Raw genomic sequence first — 18,588 nt, 5'->3', positions numbered from 1 at the left:
AGAAGATCAAATGTTTGACTTCAACTCCTAAAAGCAGAATCAAAGCTCAGTGACTCTGAGAGATTCTGGTCAGTTAGAAGAGATTTCCTGCTCTGACATGTTTGATGAACACAGACCTGATCAGCTCTGAAATAAAGCAAAGAGAAGCAGCGCCATCCTGTGGTAGAAACTGAATAGCTGTGTCTCTGACATTTCATTTTTAGAGAAACAATGAAAACCATTAACAATCAGATCAAGCTATCATCCTTTTTTGAGTACATCAGCCAGCTTCTGATTTTTTCTCCATTGTCCAAGTGTCTGTTAAAATAGTCATGTTGACACCTTCGTCCGTCCTTTTGTTTAGAGAATGTTAAGTTGTTTTCAGTTTGAAATGGACCTCTGTGAAACAATCCTGTTCGTACTTCATCGGTAAGAGGAGATGGCCAGTCAGGGTCTATTCGTGCAGCCTTTATTCCTGATGCTGCATCACAGGGTTCTTCTGAGGTGGAGGCGACAGGAGGATCGCTTGATGCTGATGAAGTGGCGGTGACTGTAGATGGCCCAGGATTTGCAGGATCAGGGTTTAACAGCGTATCTGAAGAGAGAACGGGAGTCAGTGACATCGTTGGGTGTTAGAGTCTAATAGTAAAAGTTTATTCTAGGAATTACTTCACTATGCTGTACATGTATAATATACAAGGCAATTTTTTTCTGATATGCTAATTAGATTAGATTCAATCTTATTATCATTACAGTGAAATGCTGATTAGCAGAATGCAAAGAAGCAGTAAACTGCAGTAAAATATAGCACGTGGAAATGCTGAGTTATGAAGAATTAACATACATGATGTGCACTTTAACATGGATGTACAAGGGCATTGTTATTATTTAATAGGCTTTGCAATGCAGTACCATTAATGTGGGTTTAATTAGTTTTAGTATAAAAATAACAACATAAATATTAGTTGCACTTTTTTTATTCTTCTCCCCATCAGCGCCCCCTGGATGGATGGTGTCTTTAGCATTTGCCCATACTGCCTATGCCACGGGCCAGGCCTGAGCTGGAATGTGGAGTAGAAATACATCTGTAACACAGCTTGATTCTTTTCTTCTCTTGTCTTCCATGAATCATCATGTTCATCTGCTGACACTCCAGATGGACCCGATTCTTCGACCGGTAACTAGTGCAATAAAGTATCAGTCTGTATAGAAAGCAGTTGGAAATGGTTCCAACATTAAAATGCTGCTGAAGTTTTGATCGATCAGGATCAAAATCGCATCATGTCACAATCAGACATCAGGAACAGTGACTACGAAACACACAGAAAACACTACCAGGTCTCTGCAGATTTACAAGTCTCAATGAACTCTATCAGATCAGTACACTGTAAATAAGAAAGATCACCCAAACATCCTGAGATATTGTTCAAAACTTCAGAGTTTGTCAGATTTCCTTGGGTCAAGGCCACTGACAAACCAGTTCCTCACTTCAGCACTGGACAGCTCCTCTGAACCCTCTCTACTGACAGACTCACACAAGGAGAGGTAACTTCAGCACTGGACAGCTCCTGTGAATTCATCATATAGATACAAGCAAGAGGCCCCTCACAAATGAACCCACTGTCAAAGACTGAGACCATCACCCAGTACTGCAGCTTCAAGTAAAGGAGATAAGCTAGCATCACCTTTATTCACCAATCAACTGTCACAAGACAAAGACAGCTGATGAAACTGAGAAACCATCTTTAATCTAATGACATCCTCTTCCTCATCCACTGAGGAACACAAGTGACCAACACCAGGATCAGAAAAAAGCAGTCACTGAAATCAAATTCTTCCTTGTTCCAGTTTACACGTAGATCGAAAAACAGCACAAGTTGCTGGAACTGCTGGAAACTCTTGGGCAAGTTCATCTTGAGACTGTCTGATAGAATAGAACAGACTTTAGTACAGGGACATTTGAAGTCCAGAGCAAGGTTCTCCTCGTCAGCATTTTAAAATAAATGAAATGAAATAAAATAAAAATGAAATTAAATCCTTTCAGCCCTGATGCCCCAAATCAAACTTTATTAATGTAGTTCTTTTTCCAAAAAAAAAAAGAAAGAAAGAAAGAAAAAAACATTCATCAACAATTCAACAATGCAAGGAAAAACAAGGAACGTGGCAACATAGAGGAGACATAAAATGACGCGACAAGGAGCAAAGGGAAAGGCAGGGCTACATGTACACAAGAGGGCTGAGGGCTGACAAGACACAGGTGAAACTGATCAGGGCAATGACAGCAGGTGAACCCAATGAACAATCAAGGGACACACAAGGAAGCACAAGACAGGAAATCCAGAACTTAACAAAATAAAACAGGAAACAGAACACATGATTCACAAAATAAAAGTCAGACATAAACCATGACAGACCATAGGGTCTCTGCCGTAAAGATCACCCCAAGATAACAGGAACCAGGATGAGGGGAGCCAACAGACGGCAGCCCCACAGGCTGACAGGAACAGGCTCCTAGAACTAAAAGACTAAAACAGTAAGATGTGGTAAGAAACTAAAATAAACTGATAAAAATTAAAGAAATAAATTAAAACGTCCCTTACCAAGTAAGACTAGGTGATAATATTAAAAAAGTCAGGATGAAATAAAATCATCAAATCAGATAAAACAAAGTTAGTAGGAATTCAAATCATGTACAAGAAGAAGAATTAAAAAGATTCTAGAGTCTTTGGCCTCTTTTTAAAAGTATCAACAGTCTCTGAGGCCCTGAGCTTCTCCAGCTGTTCCACAGTCGGGGCCATAATAACTGAATGCTGCCTCCCTGTGTGTCTTAGATAGAACTTGTGGTTGGTTAAAAGGCCGGTACCAGAGGACTTCAGGGTTCATGAGGGTCGATACGGTAAAAGTAGGTCAGACAAATAAGAAGGTCCAAGACCATTAAGACATTTAAAAACTACTAAAAGAAACTTAAAATTATCCTGCTGAAGCGCATGGGGAGCCAATGCAAATACTTGATAAACGAGTCCTCTGTAGGTCTGGGTGAGGGGCTGACATTTGAGTCTGGCCTTCATCACTGTTGCTCTGGTGTTCGTGGCTGAGCTCATGTCTTCTGACACCTGAAGACCAGGAACTTGTGACTGTCTGACTGATCCACTTCAGTCCCCTGGATGTTGAGAGGATGCAGAGGGGGGCTTTCCTCTTGAATTTCAGAATGAGTTCTTTTGTTTTTACTATGTTGAGAACAAGATTGTTGTCCTCTCCATAGGTGGTGATGTTATTTACTTGTTCTCTGTATGAAGTCTCATCCCAGGATGGTTGTGTCATCTTCATGTTTGATGGTGACATTGTTTTTGCTCGTGGAGACACAGTCAGAGATAGTGTAGAGAGCGTAGAGTCTGGAGCTGAGGCAGCAGCTCTGTGCGTCTGGATGCCTTTGTACTTTCAGTGACTCTCCACAGGATGGCGCTGCTTCTCTTTGCTTATTCAATTCAAAATGATCAGAGCTGATCAGGTCTCTAATTGTCAAACATGTCAAAATATTTGATCTTTTGTTTAACTTGTCAAATTCCTCCTGTATGTTCTGATAGATATTAAAGCTGTAGAGTAATATTAGACAATAAACCTGATCTGAGAAGGATTTTTAATGGTTTCATCTCTTTAAATGTCAAATATACAAATAAAATCATACAAATACATGGATTATTATATTATTATATTTTCAAGTTTTCAGTAATTAGTTCATGATTTAAAAACTTTCAAAGAGAATTAACTTTCATCTCAGCTGAAATAGACAGAGAGACAGAGTGGGAAAAGAATTCAAGTCACTAGAAATTCACTTCCATTACTGAATGAAGTGAAACACATTGAAGATCTCAGTCAGAGTTGAGGAGCTGTGTGGATTTGTGGTTTTGTATTTTCATCTCATCTCTTCAACAACAGAGAACAGTCTGTGTTACTAAAGTCACCACCAACCTGAATGTGTTTGTGGGAACATGAATGTTTTTTAGTCTTTCTGCATCATGTGACCCAGATGTTTTTCATCTGCTGTCAGATTCAAATCAAGACCATGAAAGGACACAGCAGCTTGATCTGAGCTGTCAATCATCAGCAGCCGTCTCATCTGTGGGCTGCAGGGGCTGATGGGAGCTTTGAGGACCTGCTAGAAACCACGTGGCCTCGTCTCATGTCACAGCTCGTCCTTGTTGGGCCTCAGCTGCATCAGAGCTCCACTTCTCCCCAGGTTCACCAGAGGATACACCACCACACAAAATGCTTTTCCTCCCAGCTGCTGCTCTGTGCTGTCTGTGTTCAGGTGAGTGTTTCCAACAAACTCCACCTTTAACAAACGCTGTCTCACTAACCTTCATCTATCTGTCTGTGTCTCTACAGCCCTGGTTGCCATGGCAGCAGAGCTGACCCAGGACCAGCCGACGATGACCAGGAAAACTGGTGAAACCGTTTTCTTGGGGTGCACGGGTGTTGACCAATGTGACAACAACTTTGTGTACTGGTACCAGAAAGTGGACAATAAAACATTCACAGCGGTCGTGCGTTTTGATCGCACATGGGAAAAGAAAATTTCTCTGTTCCGTCATCCTCAAAGGGAATCTTTTGACGTTACGAGAAAGACAAACGGTGGAAACCTGATCATAAAAAACATCATCTCTGCTCACTCAGCCGCCTACTACTGTGCCTGCTGGAAAGGTTCCCACAGCACGAAATGATCCGAGCAGCCTGCACAAAAACCAGCAGGCGAACAGATGCTGGTGACGGGGAGACAGCAGTAAACCACACACACTACTCACTCAGTAGAATAGTCTGATTTGACGGGTTTGTATCAGAGAGAGACGTAGCTAGGACACCAGACTGACACAAAGCGTGTGTTTGGTGAATAGCAGTAAAAAGGGCTAAGCTAATGTCTCTGTGGTTGAAAGTCACACTGTTAGGGACAGAACAGAAAAACAGAAGATAAAGGTGTAAAATGTAAAAAAGGGTTATATACTCTTAGGACTAGTCCAGAACAGAAACAAGGGGGAAACTTGACCAACGGGTTAACAATTAACAATCAACACAATCAGTTAGCTGGTGTCTCATGATTGGTTTCTAGCTGGTAGCCTGCTGCTCAGTTTTCTGTTGGGTTGTAAATGAGTTTTGCCCGGGATCTTGGCACAAGAGATTGTAACATCTCATTCTGTGTAATAATGAACTCACAACCAGATCATACATTTATTTGCACACAATTCTCAATTGTCACATCTCCGAAATACTGCTAAATACACCACTGATCTCTTCCTGTAGTTCTTAAAGTACTGCGACAGCAAAGAGCCTTTTTTCTTTTTTTGCCATTTGATGCGTCATCATCTTCTACAGAATTTAAGTTTAAGAAGACAGTAAGCCCAGTAGGTCTAAATCTAGTTTTCATTCTCGTCTTGTGGATGTTCCAGCGTCACTGTTTACAGATTCTTCTGCTGAGAGTGATTTGTTTTCTCCTCCTCCTCCTGATTCCTGACTTTACGTTTAGTTTGGAGGCCACTCTTAGTATGTTTGTGAGAAGGCGCCTGAATCCAGAACATTCGTTTTTTTTGTCACTGTGCCCCACCCCTCCAGAACATTTCAATAAAAACATTTGCATATTAATATAGCCCAGACAAATAAAATGCATCATCTGTGCAGTTATGAAAATTTAGAGTTTGACAATTCATTTTTCCCCTCCTGAATCATATGAATTTATTTTAGTAAATGTGTTTTATATACGGTCAAACATGTTTAGAGGAGACGTATGACTGAGCTCTGGTTCTGACCTGACAACAAACCACACGTGAAGCTTCACTCTGCTGATTGTTCCCATGTTAGTTTAGGCTGGGACAGGGTCCAGCTCTTTTGTCTCGTGAAGCTCTCAGCTCCACATACTGTACAAGAACCAGCCATAACATCATGTCCAACTCCTTATTATTGTGCATGTCCCTCTTTGGCACTCCATCAGGACTCTGACGCTGTGCTGTTGTATCTGGCACCAGGACGTCTCCATGGATCAGTCTTGTCTGGGTCATTCCTGAACCTCTGAAACAAGCCATCAGGGAATAAACGCTTCCATGAGAATTTGACACGTTTGTTAAAGTACACATGAGTAGAAGGACCCATGTCTCGTCATCACCACGACACTGCCCACGTGCTTGATCCTCCTCCATTATGCTGTGCATTGTGCATGATGTAAAAGACATCATTGATCCATCTCCTTCCTTCCACTGTGACTCATTGGTCCATGATGCTGAGATGAAACACATTTAAACAGCTTTATTTAAAGAAAGAAGTGTCAAAAACGCTTGTTGAATCTGAGGAGCTCTTGGTACCAGTTGTAGAGTCCACCTCGTTCAGCTCTAACATCCTCCTGATGATCCTCTTCCTATCCCTCCTTTATTTCTGGGTTTGTTAAATATGTTCATTGCTCAAAGGTTAAAATGTCTATAACACAGTTACTACTGATAATAACTGCTCTGTATAATCAAACATCCTTCACTTACCTCCCAGGGTGCGTGGACCTGTTTGATACGTATCTACTGTTACCAAGTGATGTTTCCTTCCTTCTCGTGTCCGGACCGTCTGATGACTGAATGTGTGATGTACGGGGTCAAGCTCTCCTTTCATTTAATTTGTTAATAGTTGTGGAGTTTGTGGAGAAGAGAAAACATAAATAAGGAGAGTGTTGGAGCTGAACGCGGTTGCCTCAGATTGGGCATGAGTTCTTCTAACGAAGCTTTTTTGAATGCAGGAGAAGACGTGTCAGCGGGGAATCACTTCTTTTCATCGACGCGTCAGTACACAACAGCTTCCATCAGAGGTCAGAGGTCAGAGGTCAGCATGGACACCATGACCAGTCTGAGCCTCCTTCCTATCAACACCGGCATCAACTACTTCAGGGGTTTGTTGGCTGGGACCACAAGAGCCAGCCTTCCCTGGGGGGCCGTACCACAGACCAATAGAGGCTCACACCCCCAGACTCATAAACAGTTTCCATCCAAAAGCAATAAATGAGCTAAATGACTCTGGACTGTACAATCTGATCAATACCTGACAACACTGCTGCATCAAAACTCTACCTGAGTTCATCGGTTTATTAGTGTTGAGCTGCTGTTGTGTGTTGTTGTAGTGTTTTTCCTTAAAGGTAGCATCCTCCTTGTCTCTAGCCTCACTGCTAAGTCTCAACAACTTATCGTGTGTATATGGGTGTGAGTGTGTGTGTGTCTGTTTTGTTTTTGTTTGAGAAGCGCTTTTGTGTTGCATTTTCTTTTTTGCACGAAAAGTGCTACATAAAAAAAGTGTGATTTGGTTTTGATTTGATTTGATTTATTGTTTATAATGGGAGATAAGACAGGATGACTTTAATTCTCAATGTACTCCCTGTTCTCTCTCTCTCTCACACACACACACACACACACACACACACACACACACCTATGTTCCTATCTTTGTGAGGACCTTTTCTTGACATGGTGCACTCCCTGGCCCCCACCCCAACCATCTCCACTAACCCTGTGATTTCTGTCCTGAAACCAGGTCCGTGCATGTGACACTAAACTCAGGAACCAGGAACTTACACCTGATCAAAACTTCACAGTCACAACAACGACGCGTCTCTGTCCTCTGGTTTTTATTAAGCCCTGCGGGACACTAACGTGGGGAGGGAGACATGTTGTCTTGCCACCGAAGACTTCAGACAAAAATCCCGAAAATGCAGAAAACAACGAGGTAAAGTTCACGCGTGGTTTATTAAAGATCTCATTGTAGTCAGACCCTCCTGGAAATGAAACGTGATCCTGCTTCCTCAGCAGGAACCTCAGCAGAGCAGCTCACAGGTTTTTGTATCGGTCTGTTTCACCGTGAGAGGATCCAACGACACCAACAGCTACCTCATCTTTGGCTCTGGAACCACGCTCTATGTTTCAGGTACGAATCCGAGTCCTTCTGGTTTCATTCGTCTGAATTTACCGTAAAAGTTCTCGGGTCCGTCTGCGTTCAAGTGTCAGTTTTGTAAAAAAACAAAACAACAACAACAACAACAACACAAACACATTACATATAAAATGTACTTTTTAAAGAAAAGTAGACACATCGTATGATTAAGATGAGAGTGAAACCTGTTTTGTTCTCGTCAGCAGTTGTTTAATAAATCTTTAAACCGGGTTTCTTCTCTTCTCTTCTCTTCTCTTCTATTATATTATATTATATTATATTATATTATATTATATTATATTATATTATATTATATTTAACATGAAGTCGTTCTTTCGTCGATATAAAGTCTCCTGTTAATTAATTTTAATTTATGACACGGACCCGATGACGTTTCAGATTCAGACTGAAATTCTTTCTAATTAAATGTAATATTTAATTAAATGAATGAATTACATTTTTGTGGTGGTTGTGGCATCGTGCTCTTCTTAGTCATTAGATATTCGAGGTTAAATACGATTTCAGGGTTTTATGATCGTAAAACACGTGTCTCAGTGTTGTACTGTAGCTGTGTAGCTGTGACGTATATTTACATTTGATTATGTACAATTCGGATTAATGTCATAATTTGGTGAATGTATTGAATATTAAGAAATATATATTAGGTAGGTCTGGATTGTCCGTTTATATACATGATGTAGGCTATAAATCTGATTTACTATAAACTCATTTTCAATAATACCGTTGTAATTATAATTCTAAGTAAAATCAATGTGTCTGTATAGATACTTATAAAAGTTATAAAAATATAACACGCGTGATTTTATTTACATGATAACGTCTTTTTTTCTATATCGGAAAATGTCATCCGCTCATTTAAACCTGTTCCTTCGACATTTGTGTTTTCATTTATTTTATTAATCGTTTTTTGTTCTGTGTTTCAGCACAACCGATTTTAAATTATATTTAATGATGAAACTCATAAACTCATAAATATAATAATTTCAACTTGTTTAAAGTATAAAATGACATAGAAGCTGCATCCAACTATTATTCCAAACTGTTCCACGAGCACAACTGTTTCAGTCGGAGTCGTGGACATCGAGGAACCAGAACTCAGCTGTAGTCAACACTATGAGCTGAAAATGCACTTATTTTCCTTTAGCTTCTCAGGTTGTTCTTAAAATGTTTGTTTGTAAAAGGACAGTTCATTAAATGGGAACGTTTTTAAATAAGTTGTATTTAGGTTATCATCTCATACAGTACTCGATACATCTCTTTACTTCACATTGAATGTCACCGGAAGTGGTTTTAATTCTTTTAATTGTTACTTTCATTGTCTTTGACATATATTTAAATTCCTTTTCTTTCACGTATCATACATTTTGGAATATGAACATTTTGTGCCATGTGATGGTGAATGTGTGTGTGTGTGTGTGTGTGTGTGTGTGTGTGTGTGTGTGTGCTGTCAAACTTCAGATGAGCAGGTAGTGAAGCCCGTGGTGAGCGTGTACCCAGCAGCATCCAGAGCCCACCTGGAGGGGAAGAGCTCTCTGCTGTGTCTGGCCTCACACATGTTTCCTCCTGAGGTCAAGTTCTCCTGGAAAAGACAGAAGGAGGGCGGCTCTCTGGAGGATCTGACCCCTGCTGAGGGAGAGCAGCTGGAGCTCAGAGAGTCGGGAATCAGAGCCTCCATCCGGCTGCTGCAAGGGGACGATGTGCACGAGTACAGATACCAGTGCTCCGTCGAGCACGAGGGAGACACAGTGGAGGCCAAAGTGCTACAAGGTAATGAAGGCTTGGTGACTGTGTGATTCAGACAGCAAAGAATCTTAAGGTCGCTGACACTCTTTTATTCATTTTTCTTTCACAGAAGTGCCTGTGCCTCCTCCTCCACCTCCACCTCCTGCTCCACCGGCCGCTGCCCCACACTGGTACAAAGAGAGGCTCTTCTGCTTCACCTACACACTGCTGATAGTGAAGAGTCTGGTGTACTGCTGTGGACTCTCTCTGCTGATGAGCCTCAGGAACAAGGGACCGTCCACCAGCTCCACACATGCTGACTGACTGTTTTCTGCAGCAGCTTCTCCCTCACACCGGTCAAACAGCCACACATCAACAAATCAGTTCCTCACAGCACATGAACAGAAGCCTAACAGCTCTTGATGTGTTTTTTGCTTTAAAAGCCGTTTCAGCAAAAAGGGCTTTTTTTTAGCTGCAATACTTTTATCATCTCTTCCTGTTTTTTGTGCAATGCTCAGTTTTTATTCAATGAAATAAAATAACAAGATTATTTGAGATTTCTCTCTCTGTTTTTGTCAAAGTAAATCTATCTCAGTGTTTTCTTATGATCTGAGTATCGGGGTCTTTTCATCTGCAGAGAAACTTGTAAAACGTAGCAAAACAAGTGAAGAAATAATATGAATAAAATAGATCGCTACTCAGTATTTATTGAAAAGAAATAAGAAACAACTTGAGCCACTTTATTTCTGATGACAAGTTCAACAGAAGCTTAGAATTAATTCCAGAATTCACTTCTTTATATATATATATATATATATATATATATATATATATATATATAACTTTAAAATGTTTTTTTTTTCCTGCTTTAGGTGAAATCTTGATGTTTCAAACATGAATTAATGATAATTTAGATATAATCATTTACAATAACCACTCCTTTAAATGTAGAAATCATTATTCCACAGAAGATTGTTCATGTTTTCAGTTCATTCATGTTTTTTATATTGACCAGATATATGTAAAGTCCTAATCAGACCTTGGTATCTGTTACACTGTGACATAATGAAGTTACTCAGTCGACTTTATTTCCTGAGATTAGATTCACAGTTTGTTTCACAGCTGACTGAGAGGAGCTAGGTCAGATGGTTTGATGATTTCTGGGTGAAACTGCTTTAACTCCACAGCTCTGGAGGAAGATTTATTAATGAAATGTAATAAAAAGTAAAAGTAGGTCAGAATCATTGTTGTCGGACGACTCGGTGGAAATAAGAGGCTACGTGGTAGGAGGAGAGGAGCTCACACATGTGTTCAGCAGCCGATATGAATCTGTCCTCAGTGGTTATTAGGACAGAAAACAAACTGCTGACAGCCAATCAGACTTCCTTCCTGCAGCAGACGGGCTGTATGGGTTTGTGCTCTGCAGCCTCCACACCGTTAGCTGTGGCTTTTCACTTTAATGACACAATGACAGTTTCACCACCAGCTCTGGTTAAAGAATCTTTAAAGGAAGCACCTGTGTTCTTCATCTGAGAGAGAAACACATTTACATTCATTATTATAAACACATTAGTGTTTACAGTTAAATAAAACTAATTATTTCATTGTGTTGTGTTTAGAATCTTCCATCCTCAAATAAATGTCTCCTCTCTGATAAATAGAACTTTAAAGAAGTTTAAAGTTTTTACCTGTAAAGTGTTTAAATTGATCCTGTGAGAGGATTTTCAGCTTCTATTAGAAACAATAATGCTTCCTGTTGTTGTGTTGTCATTAATCAGAACAGAACACAAGCCTCAGTGAGACAGAGACTCAAACCCATGAGACAAACAAGTCATGCTGTTGTTGTGAAGCAGGCGTCCATGTTGGTTCACCTCCAGTCTCATTAGTTCACTGAGTTCTAGTTGGAAGAAAAAGTCTGAACGTCCCAATCACTTTAAATGTATCATGAGTTCACCTCATTAACCACTGAGACACATTTCTCATGGAAATTCTCTTCAAGTTTCATTTTCTTTCTTTTTTATTAGAAAGAAGAAACACAAGAGCAGAAGAAACAGCTGGAAACTGATGATGATTCAGCTTCATTTTCATTATTATACAAGTCCCAGTTAAAAGTGGAAATAAACTAGACGACTAGAGAATGAACACGTTCTAAGAGCAGATTTTTATGTGAATATATGTGTTTCTATTTACAGGACGACAATCAACACGTGAATGAACAGATACAGATTACAAAGAAGAACATTTCAACAACATTTCTGAAGACTGATGAAAGTGATGAATGAGATGAAGTGATGAGATGTGATGGAGAGAAAAGAGGAGCAGAAAACAGTCAGTCAGCATGTGTGGAGCTGGTGGACGGTCCCTTGTTTCTGAGGCTCGTCAGCAGAGAGAGTCCACAGCAGTACACCAGACTCTTCACTATCAGCACTGTGTACTGCAGACAGAGCAGCTTCACTTTGTACTGAGAGACATGAAGAACCTCTGAAACAGAAAAGGATTCAAATGTTTAGAGCTGCAGTGAGAGATTATCTGTATCACTGCTGGACACAGTCACAAAGTTTTCATTACCTTGATTGGAATTGACTGTGCCTCCCTCATGCTCGACGGAGCAGATGTATTTATATGTGCAGAGATAATCTCTATCCACCAGCTTGATGGAGGCTCTGCGTCCCGACTCTCTGAGCTCCAGCTGCTCTCCCTCAGCAGGAGTCAGATCCTCCAGAGAGCCGCCCTCCTTCTGTCTTTTCCAGGAGAACTTGACCTCAGGAGGAAACATGTGTGAGGCCAGACACAGCAGAGAGCTCTTCCCCTCCAGGTGGGCTCTGGATGCTGCTGGGTACACGCTCACCACGGGCTTCACTACCTGCTCATCTGAAGTTTGACAGCACACACACATTCACACAGTCAACAGCAGCTTCCAGCTCTGCTCTGGATTCAGCCTGATCCTGGAAACTACATGGACTCTGATACTAAACTACTCATCAATACAGAACAAAGTTCAACCAGCATCAACTTTTTCAGCAGTCTGAGCTACAGCAGCTCGTGTGTTGGATGGGACCACACGGGCCGGCCTTCTCTATGATCCTTGACCTGTCTCTGGTTCTTCTCCTTCCTTGAACCTTTTGATAGATACTGATCACTACAGACCAGGAACACCCCACAAGAGCTGCAGCTCTGGAGATGCTCTGACTCAGTCGTCTAAACACTTCACTGGTCATAATGTTATGGCTGATCGGTGCATATATTCAGTATACATTAGAATATGACTTCACTTAAAGTTTCCATAAAACAGTTTGATGTTTGATGTGTGAGCAGACGTGTGTTAATTCTGACCAGATACAGACTTAAAAATGTCAGTTCATCAAGAAACACAATTAAAAATTGAGTTAAAGGACGAGCAGCAAATCTGACAACACAACTGGTCGAGGAGACACATAATTATCTGTTTGTTTGTTCTTTTGTTCAGACATTTTTTTTAAAAAAAAAGAAGGAAAAAATAAATTATTTTTGGAAAAGTTGTGGGAATTACTACGGATGTCAAACCTGCATTGTGTGGAGCCAGAAAAAAGCATCTGCAGCATTTCATCAACCCCAAACTGGACTAATATGGTTTTAACACCTTTTTGTTATGTTGAGTCATTGACAGATCCAGGATCCAATGTTCTTATTTTGCTTGATGTTAATATTTTAAATTGTTTTATAATTAATTGTTTTGTAGCAAAAGTTGTTGCAGTCTGTTCAGATTCTATATTTATATGTTAATCCTGTTTTAATCACAACTTCACCTCCATCACCTCATTCATTTCTAATGACCCTATGAGCTGTGATATAAAATTAAAAGAATCAACTATTCATTTAAAAATAACTCAATTTCAGTCTTTGTAATATTTTCAGTTAAACTGAATTTAATTCCACCTGAGTTCTTCTCCTGGGTGTGATGAGCTGCTCTGGTCACATGAAGGATCAGTGCTGCTTTACTTTTATATACAAATCAGTTCTCAGTCAAGTGCTTTTATCCACTCTGGACCACATGGACCATGTTATTATTACATGGAAAATGTTGCAAAACAACTGTTTCATTGAGAGCTTTTAAATCCAAACTGAGAGGACATGAGGCCGACTCCACAATATTCACTAGTTTTTATAACCTGCTTGTAAATTGAATCATCTTCTTTTCATTTGTCTTTTCTTTGTCTTTTAACTGTGTCATTTTCTAACTGTGTTTTGTATTTGCTGCTGTCTATTTTCACCAGGACTCCCTTTAAAAAGAGCTTCTCAGTCTCAGTGGGATCATTCTGGTTAAACAAATAAAAAAGTATCTCAAATAGTAAAGTCTTTAAACACATTTCAGCTTCTACAATAAAACAAGTGAAGGAAAAGAAATGTTTGTTCTTACCTGTTACATACAGTTTAGTTCCAGAGCCAAAGATGAAGTACCAGTAGCTGCTGTCACACAGTGAAAAAGACTAATACAAAAACCTGTGTGCTGCTGAGAGAGTCAGCTGAGTTGAAGGAGTCACATGAGGAGGAAGGATCATATTTCAGCTCCTTGATGTGTTTCTGTAATAGATACCAGAGACAGCAGGTTTCTCTGTCTGACAAAGGTTTTGTGCAGAGGGTGGTGAACATTTTTCATAATGGACGAGAGTTTGTTGAAAGTCTTAATAAGAAAAATAATTAAACTTAAATATAACAATAGGTGCAGAATTAGATATGACAGTCTGACATGACAAAAATAATTAATAAATACATTAGCGTTGTACATCTTTACTCTGTATTGAATATAAACTTGTAAACAAAACAGAACGGGTTCTTTCCCTTCCTGCTTGCTCGTTTCGTCTTCGTTTGCTTATCCGGGTCCGGGAGGGAGGTCCAGACAGCCCTCTCCCCGGCCACTTCCACTAGCTCCTCCGGAGGAATCCCCAGTCACTCCCAGGCCAGACGGGAGATATTATCCCTCCATCGCATCCTGGGGCGACCCCGAGTCCAGTGGGAGATGCCCGGAACACCTCTAAAGGGAGGCGTACAGGGGGCATCCTCACCAGATGCCCGAACCACCTCAACTGACTCCTCTTGATGTGGAGGAGCAGCAGTTCTACTCTGAACTCTTCCCGAGTGTTCCTTTTCCTTATCCTATCTCTAAGGCTGAGCCAGGCCACCCTACGGAGGAAACTCATTTCAGCCGCTTGTATCCACGATCTTGTTCTTTCGGTCATCACCCAAAGTTGATGACCATAGTTGAGGGGTTGGAACATAGATTGACCGGTAAATTGAGAGCTTCAAGAGGTGGAGAGCTGGAGGTCGCCGTTCAATGAAGCTAAGAGGACCACATCATCTGCAAAAAGCAGGGATGAGATCCTCTGATCACCGAACTCGATACCCTCCACCACCCGGCTGCACCTAGAAGTTCTGTCCATAAAAGTTACAAGTCCGACTTACAACCGGCTACACGGACCGAACTCGCTCTGCTTTGATACAGGTACAGGGACTGAATGGCCCTTAGCAAGGGGCCATCCACCCCATACTCCCGGAGCACCCCCCACAGGATGCCCCTGGGGCCACGGTCGTAGGCCTTCTTCAAATCTACAAAACACATGTGGACTCGTTGGGCAAACTCCCATTTCCCCTCCAGCACCCTAGCGAGGGTAAAGAGCTGGTCCATGGTTCCACGCCCGGGACGAAAACCGCATTGTTCCTCCTCGATCTGAGGTTCAACTATCGATCGGACCCTCTTTTCCAGCACCCTGGCGTAGACTTTCCCGCAGAGTCTGAGGAGCGTGATCCTCCTATAGTTGGAACACACCCTCTGGTCACCTTTCTTAAAGATGGGAACCCCGGTCTGCCACTCCAGAGGCATTGCCCCCGATGTCCATGCAATGTTGCAGAGGCGTGTCAACCAGGACAGCCCTACAACATCCAGAGCCTTGAGATACCCAGGGCAGATCTCATCCAGACGTTGAGCAGGAGGTTATTGGCTGTGCACCATGATAATATCTAGGTAGCTGCTTCACCACCTCAGCAAATTCTGCCCCAGAGATTAGACGGCCCAACCCCAGGCCCTCCAGCTCTCTTTCCCCTAAGGAATGCATGTTGGTGGGATTGAGGAGCTCCTCAAAGTATTCCTTACACTGTCAGACAATAGTCCCATGAGACGTCAGCAGCTCCACGCCCCCACCAAAAACTTTTAAACCATGGATAGACAGACAGATAGATAGATAGATAGATAGATAGATAGATAGATAGATAGATAGATAGATAGATAGATAGATAGATAGATAGATAGATAGATAGATAGATAGATAGATAGATAGATAGATAGATAGATAGATAGATAGATAGATAGAAACACATGCTTGTTATGTTCACTGATGATTCTAAATTGGCTGTGAGTGTGAATGGTTGTTTGTCTGTCCATGTTAGTCAGGAGATAAACTGGAGAACTGTCCCCTCTCGCCTCTTGCCTGATGACAGCTGGGATAATCTCCAGATTTAACTTTAGCACCATTTCACTCAGGCAGCAGCCTCTGAGTTTGACTGATGAAGCCCATGTGGAAGTACAACACACTGTCGTCCACAACAGCTAGTGTTGATAGCCCATGAAGCTTCTTGACGCTGATGGTGCCGCTGTCCATTCACAAAATGCTACATGGAAGAAGAAAACAAAATAAGTTTAAGTTGCATTGGTGGGACGCTGTGTTCAACTGTGATATAAAGTGACCAAACACAACGTTAAGAGATCTCCCAACAATGAGACCCAACACAACCACTGAAGGTAACTCTAGCTAGCTAATATTAGCTAAAGGTAGGTACTGATATTACTAATATCTGACAATAGTTCAGTCAGGATCACTCTGTCAAAACTAAACTTTATTTGCACATTATCTTTGGTGGTATGTTTCTGTTCCACACCGTTTGATCCACTTAAGGGACCACTCCTGTTGTGTTTTCGTGTACGGGAAGAACACGACTCCCTCAGTCAAACTCCTGGGGATGACTAGTGTCTGACTTACATTTACCATAGGGACATTACAACACCAGGACATTTACATAGTAACGGTCGCTGAGATGTATGATTGGACAATGACCGTTTGGGGGCGGGGTTTCAGATCATCGAGTGAAGCTCTCCAAAGGGGATCAAATCCCCACAGACCTCCATATTAAACGCCTGAATTTTACAGCGATATTAAACATGTTGATAATAGTAATGCATTGGTTTCATATTGCGCTTTTCCATTTTTAGATGCTTACAATTGTTTGCATCATTCATCCGCTCACACAGTCACACCCTGGTGGTGGTAAACTACCTCATAGTCACAGTTGCCCTGGCGCAGGCTGACGGAAACGTGGCTGCTAATGTGCACCTACAGCCTCTCAGACCAACACCAACATCACTCACTCGTAATCACTGACCAGGGAGCACACACCTGGAGGAAAGGTGGGTTAAGTGTCTTGTCCAAGGACACAACAGACAGACTAGGGACAGGGCGAAATCGAACCACCAACCTTTACGTTATTGGATGACTCTACCTAAACCTCTCACCTTTGAGTGAGACGTAGCAGAGGTTTAAGTGGGCGGGCCTCAGCGCCCGGGCCGCCTTAGCGCCGCCCTAACACGACCCCCATGTCCATATTAGGAATATCCAGAAATGCATCCAACAAGGCGAACGCGACCTCGAGGTGCAGAATCCAATGGATGATGTCACAATACAGTAAATTACTATGACAACACTTATCACCTCAGGTATTTATAACGGTCCACTCTCTATATGACCATTGTCTGGAGTTTAATGTGCTGTGTGTTTGTCTGTGTGGAAATCGTCTACCAGCTCCTTGGTTTGACCAACATTCAACATGTGATGAGTCCTCTATGATCTCATTCCTCATTTTAACCCGAGTCACTGCACAGTCATCTGAGTATTTCTGAAGGTGATCGGCTGGTTGAAAATGGAAGAAAGTGAAATGATGTGGTGAAGCTGCTGGAAGGTGTTAAACAACAAGTGCTGCTGGAAGTGTTTTCATTAACATTGTGAAGCAGGAATGGACTTTATTCCAGCAGCAGCTCAGAGCAGAGGAGCTTCATCTACATCTGGAACATTTGTCTGAAATCATTCATTCTATTCAACTTTGACTTTTAAAAGTCTTTGAAAATATCTTTGTGGTCTTTTGCTCTTTCATTGAATTCTTTTGATTGACTTTGTATTTTTGCTCTTTCTTCTTCTCTGTGTTGTTTTCATCTTTTTTCTAACTGTTGAAGTATCTGCTAACAACATCAATAAATCTGATGTCAAATAAATAGTGAGAGCAGGAAAGAAGAATCTCCCTCAGCTCAGTATGTTTGGGACTCTGTCTGAGATGGAGGTGAAATATGTGAACCTGGGCTGTGGTTTACTGCTCTCTTCCTGTCACAAACACTGTTTGACATCTGTTCATCTGTTGGTTTTTGTTCAGGCTGCTCGCATTATTTCTCACTGTGGGGAACATCCTTCCAACAGGCGCAGTAGTAGGAGGCTGAATGATCAACTTTAACTTTCTTTATCTCCAACTCCCAACTGTTCTGTTTATACACAGCTGAGAAATCATTTACCTGAGTATGAATGTAAAATTTATAAATGTCACCATTGCTTTTATCAATATACAGAATCACTCTGAATGTTTCTGTTTCTTTCTTCTGGTACCAGCGTATATAATCACTATCACACTGGTGAGTTCCTTCACATCTGAAGGAGACTGTTTGACCAACTCTCCTGGTCAGTGTTAACTGGTCCTGGGTCAGATCTGCTGCCATGGCAACCAGGGCTGTAGAGACACAGACAGATAGATGAAGGTTAGTGAGACAGTGTTTGTTAAAGGTGGAGTTTGTTGGAAACACTCACCTGAACACAGACAGCACAGAGCAGCAGCTGGGAGGAAAAGCATTTT

At 41.4% G+C, this 18,588-nt stretch overlaps 2 protein-coding genes across 2 annotated transcripts; one reads left to right on the top strand and one right to left on the bottom strand.

The window, feature by feature from the left end:
* The first annotated feature begins 4,376 nt into the window (after nt 1-4,376).
* On the top strand, nt 4,377-10,224 carry LOC125010617. The gene is made up of 6 exons (XM_047589384.1): nt 4,377-4,425; nt 6,746-6,828; nt 7,531-7,722; nt 7,803-7,920; nt 9,406-9,714; nt 9,800-10,224. Exons 1-6 carry the CDS (start codon nt 4,377-4,379, stop codon nt 9,991-9,993), a joined length of 945 nt encoding a protein of 314 aa, XP_047445340.1. The 3' UTR covers nt 9,994-10,224.
* A 1,510-nt stretch (nt 10,225-11,734) lies between these two features.
* LOC125011038 (immunoglobulin lambda-1 light chain-like) lies at nt 11,735-18,585 on the bottom strand. Its single transcript, XM_047590028.1, has 5 exons — nt 18,543-18,585; nt 18,142-18,465; nt 14,066-14,107; nt 12,238-12,540; nt 11,735-12,150 (listed from the first exon to the last, which is right to left on the bottom strand). Exons 1-5 carry the CDS (start codon nt 18,583-18,585, stop codon nt 11,999-12,001), a joined length of 864 nt encoding a protein of 287 aa, XP_047445984.1. The 3' UTR covers nt 11,735-11,998.
* Nucleotides 18,586-18,588: the final 3 nt, after the last annotated feature.

Source organism: Mugil cephalus, chromosome 7, assembly GCF_022458985.1.
Source record: "Mugil cephalus isolate CIBA_MC_2020 chromosome 7, CIBA_Mcephalus_1.1, whole genome shotgun sequence".
NCBI classification, from domain to species: domain Eukaryota; kingdom Metazoa; phylum Chordata; class Actinopteri; order Mugiliformes; family Mugilidae; genus Mugil; species Mugil cephalus.
The sequence above is the reverse complement of the archived record's forward strand: the minus strand, read 5'-3'. Positions and strand labels throughout refer to the sequence as shown.

What these genes read in the sequence shown, in the direction of transcription:
- LOC125010617 (XM_047589384.1), top strand. Translation starts at nt 4,377, where the DNA reads ATGGCAGCAGAGCTGACCCAGGACCAGCCGACGATGACCAGGAAAACT. An exon ending in GACGATGACCAGGAAAACTG is followed by an intron (nt 4,426 to 6,745) that starts GTGAAACCGTTT and finishes TTTTGAATGCAG; the next exon opens with GAGAAGACGTGTCAGCGGGG. An exon ending in AAAATGCAGAAAACAACGAG is followed by an intron (nt 7,723 to 7,802) that starts GTAAAGTTCACG and finishes CTGCTTCCTCAG; the next exon opens with CAGGAACCTCAGCAGAGCAG.
- LOC125011038 (XM_047590028.1), bottom strand. Translation starts at nt 18,585, where the DNA reads ATGCTTTTCCTCCCAGCTGCTGCTCTGTGCTGTCTGTGTTCAG. An exon ending in CTGTTGGAAGGATGTTCCCC is followed by an intron (nt 14,108 to 18,141) that starts ACAGTGAGAAAT and finishes ACAGCAGCTACT; the next exon opens with GGTACTTCATCTTTGGCTCT. An exon ending in AACTAAACTGTATGTAACAG is followed by an intron (nt 12,541 to 14,065) that starts GTAAGAACAAAC and finishes GTCAAACTTCAG; the next exon opens with ATGAGCAGGTAGTGAAGCCC.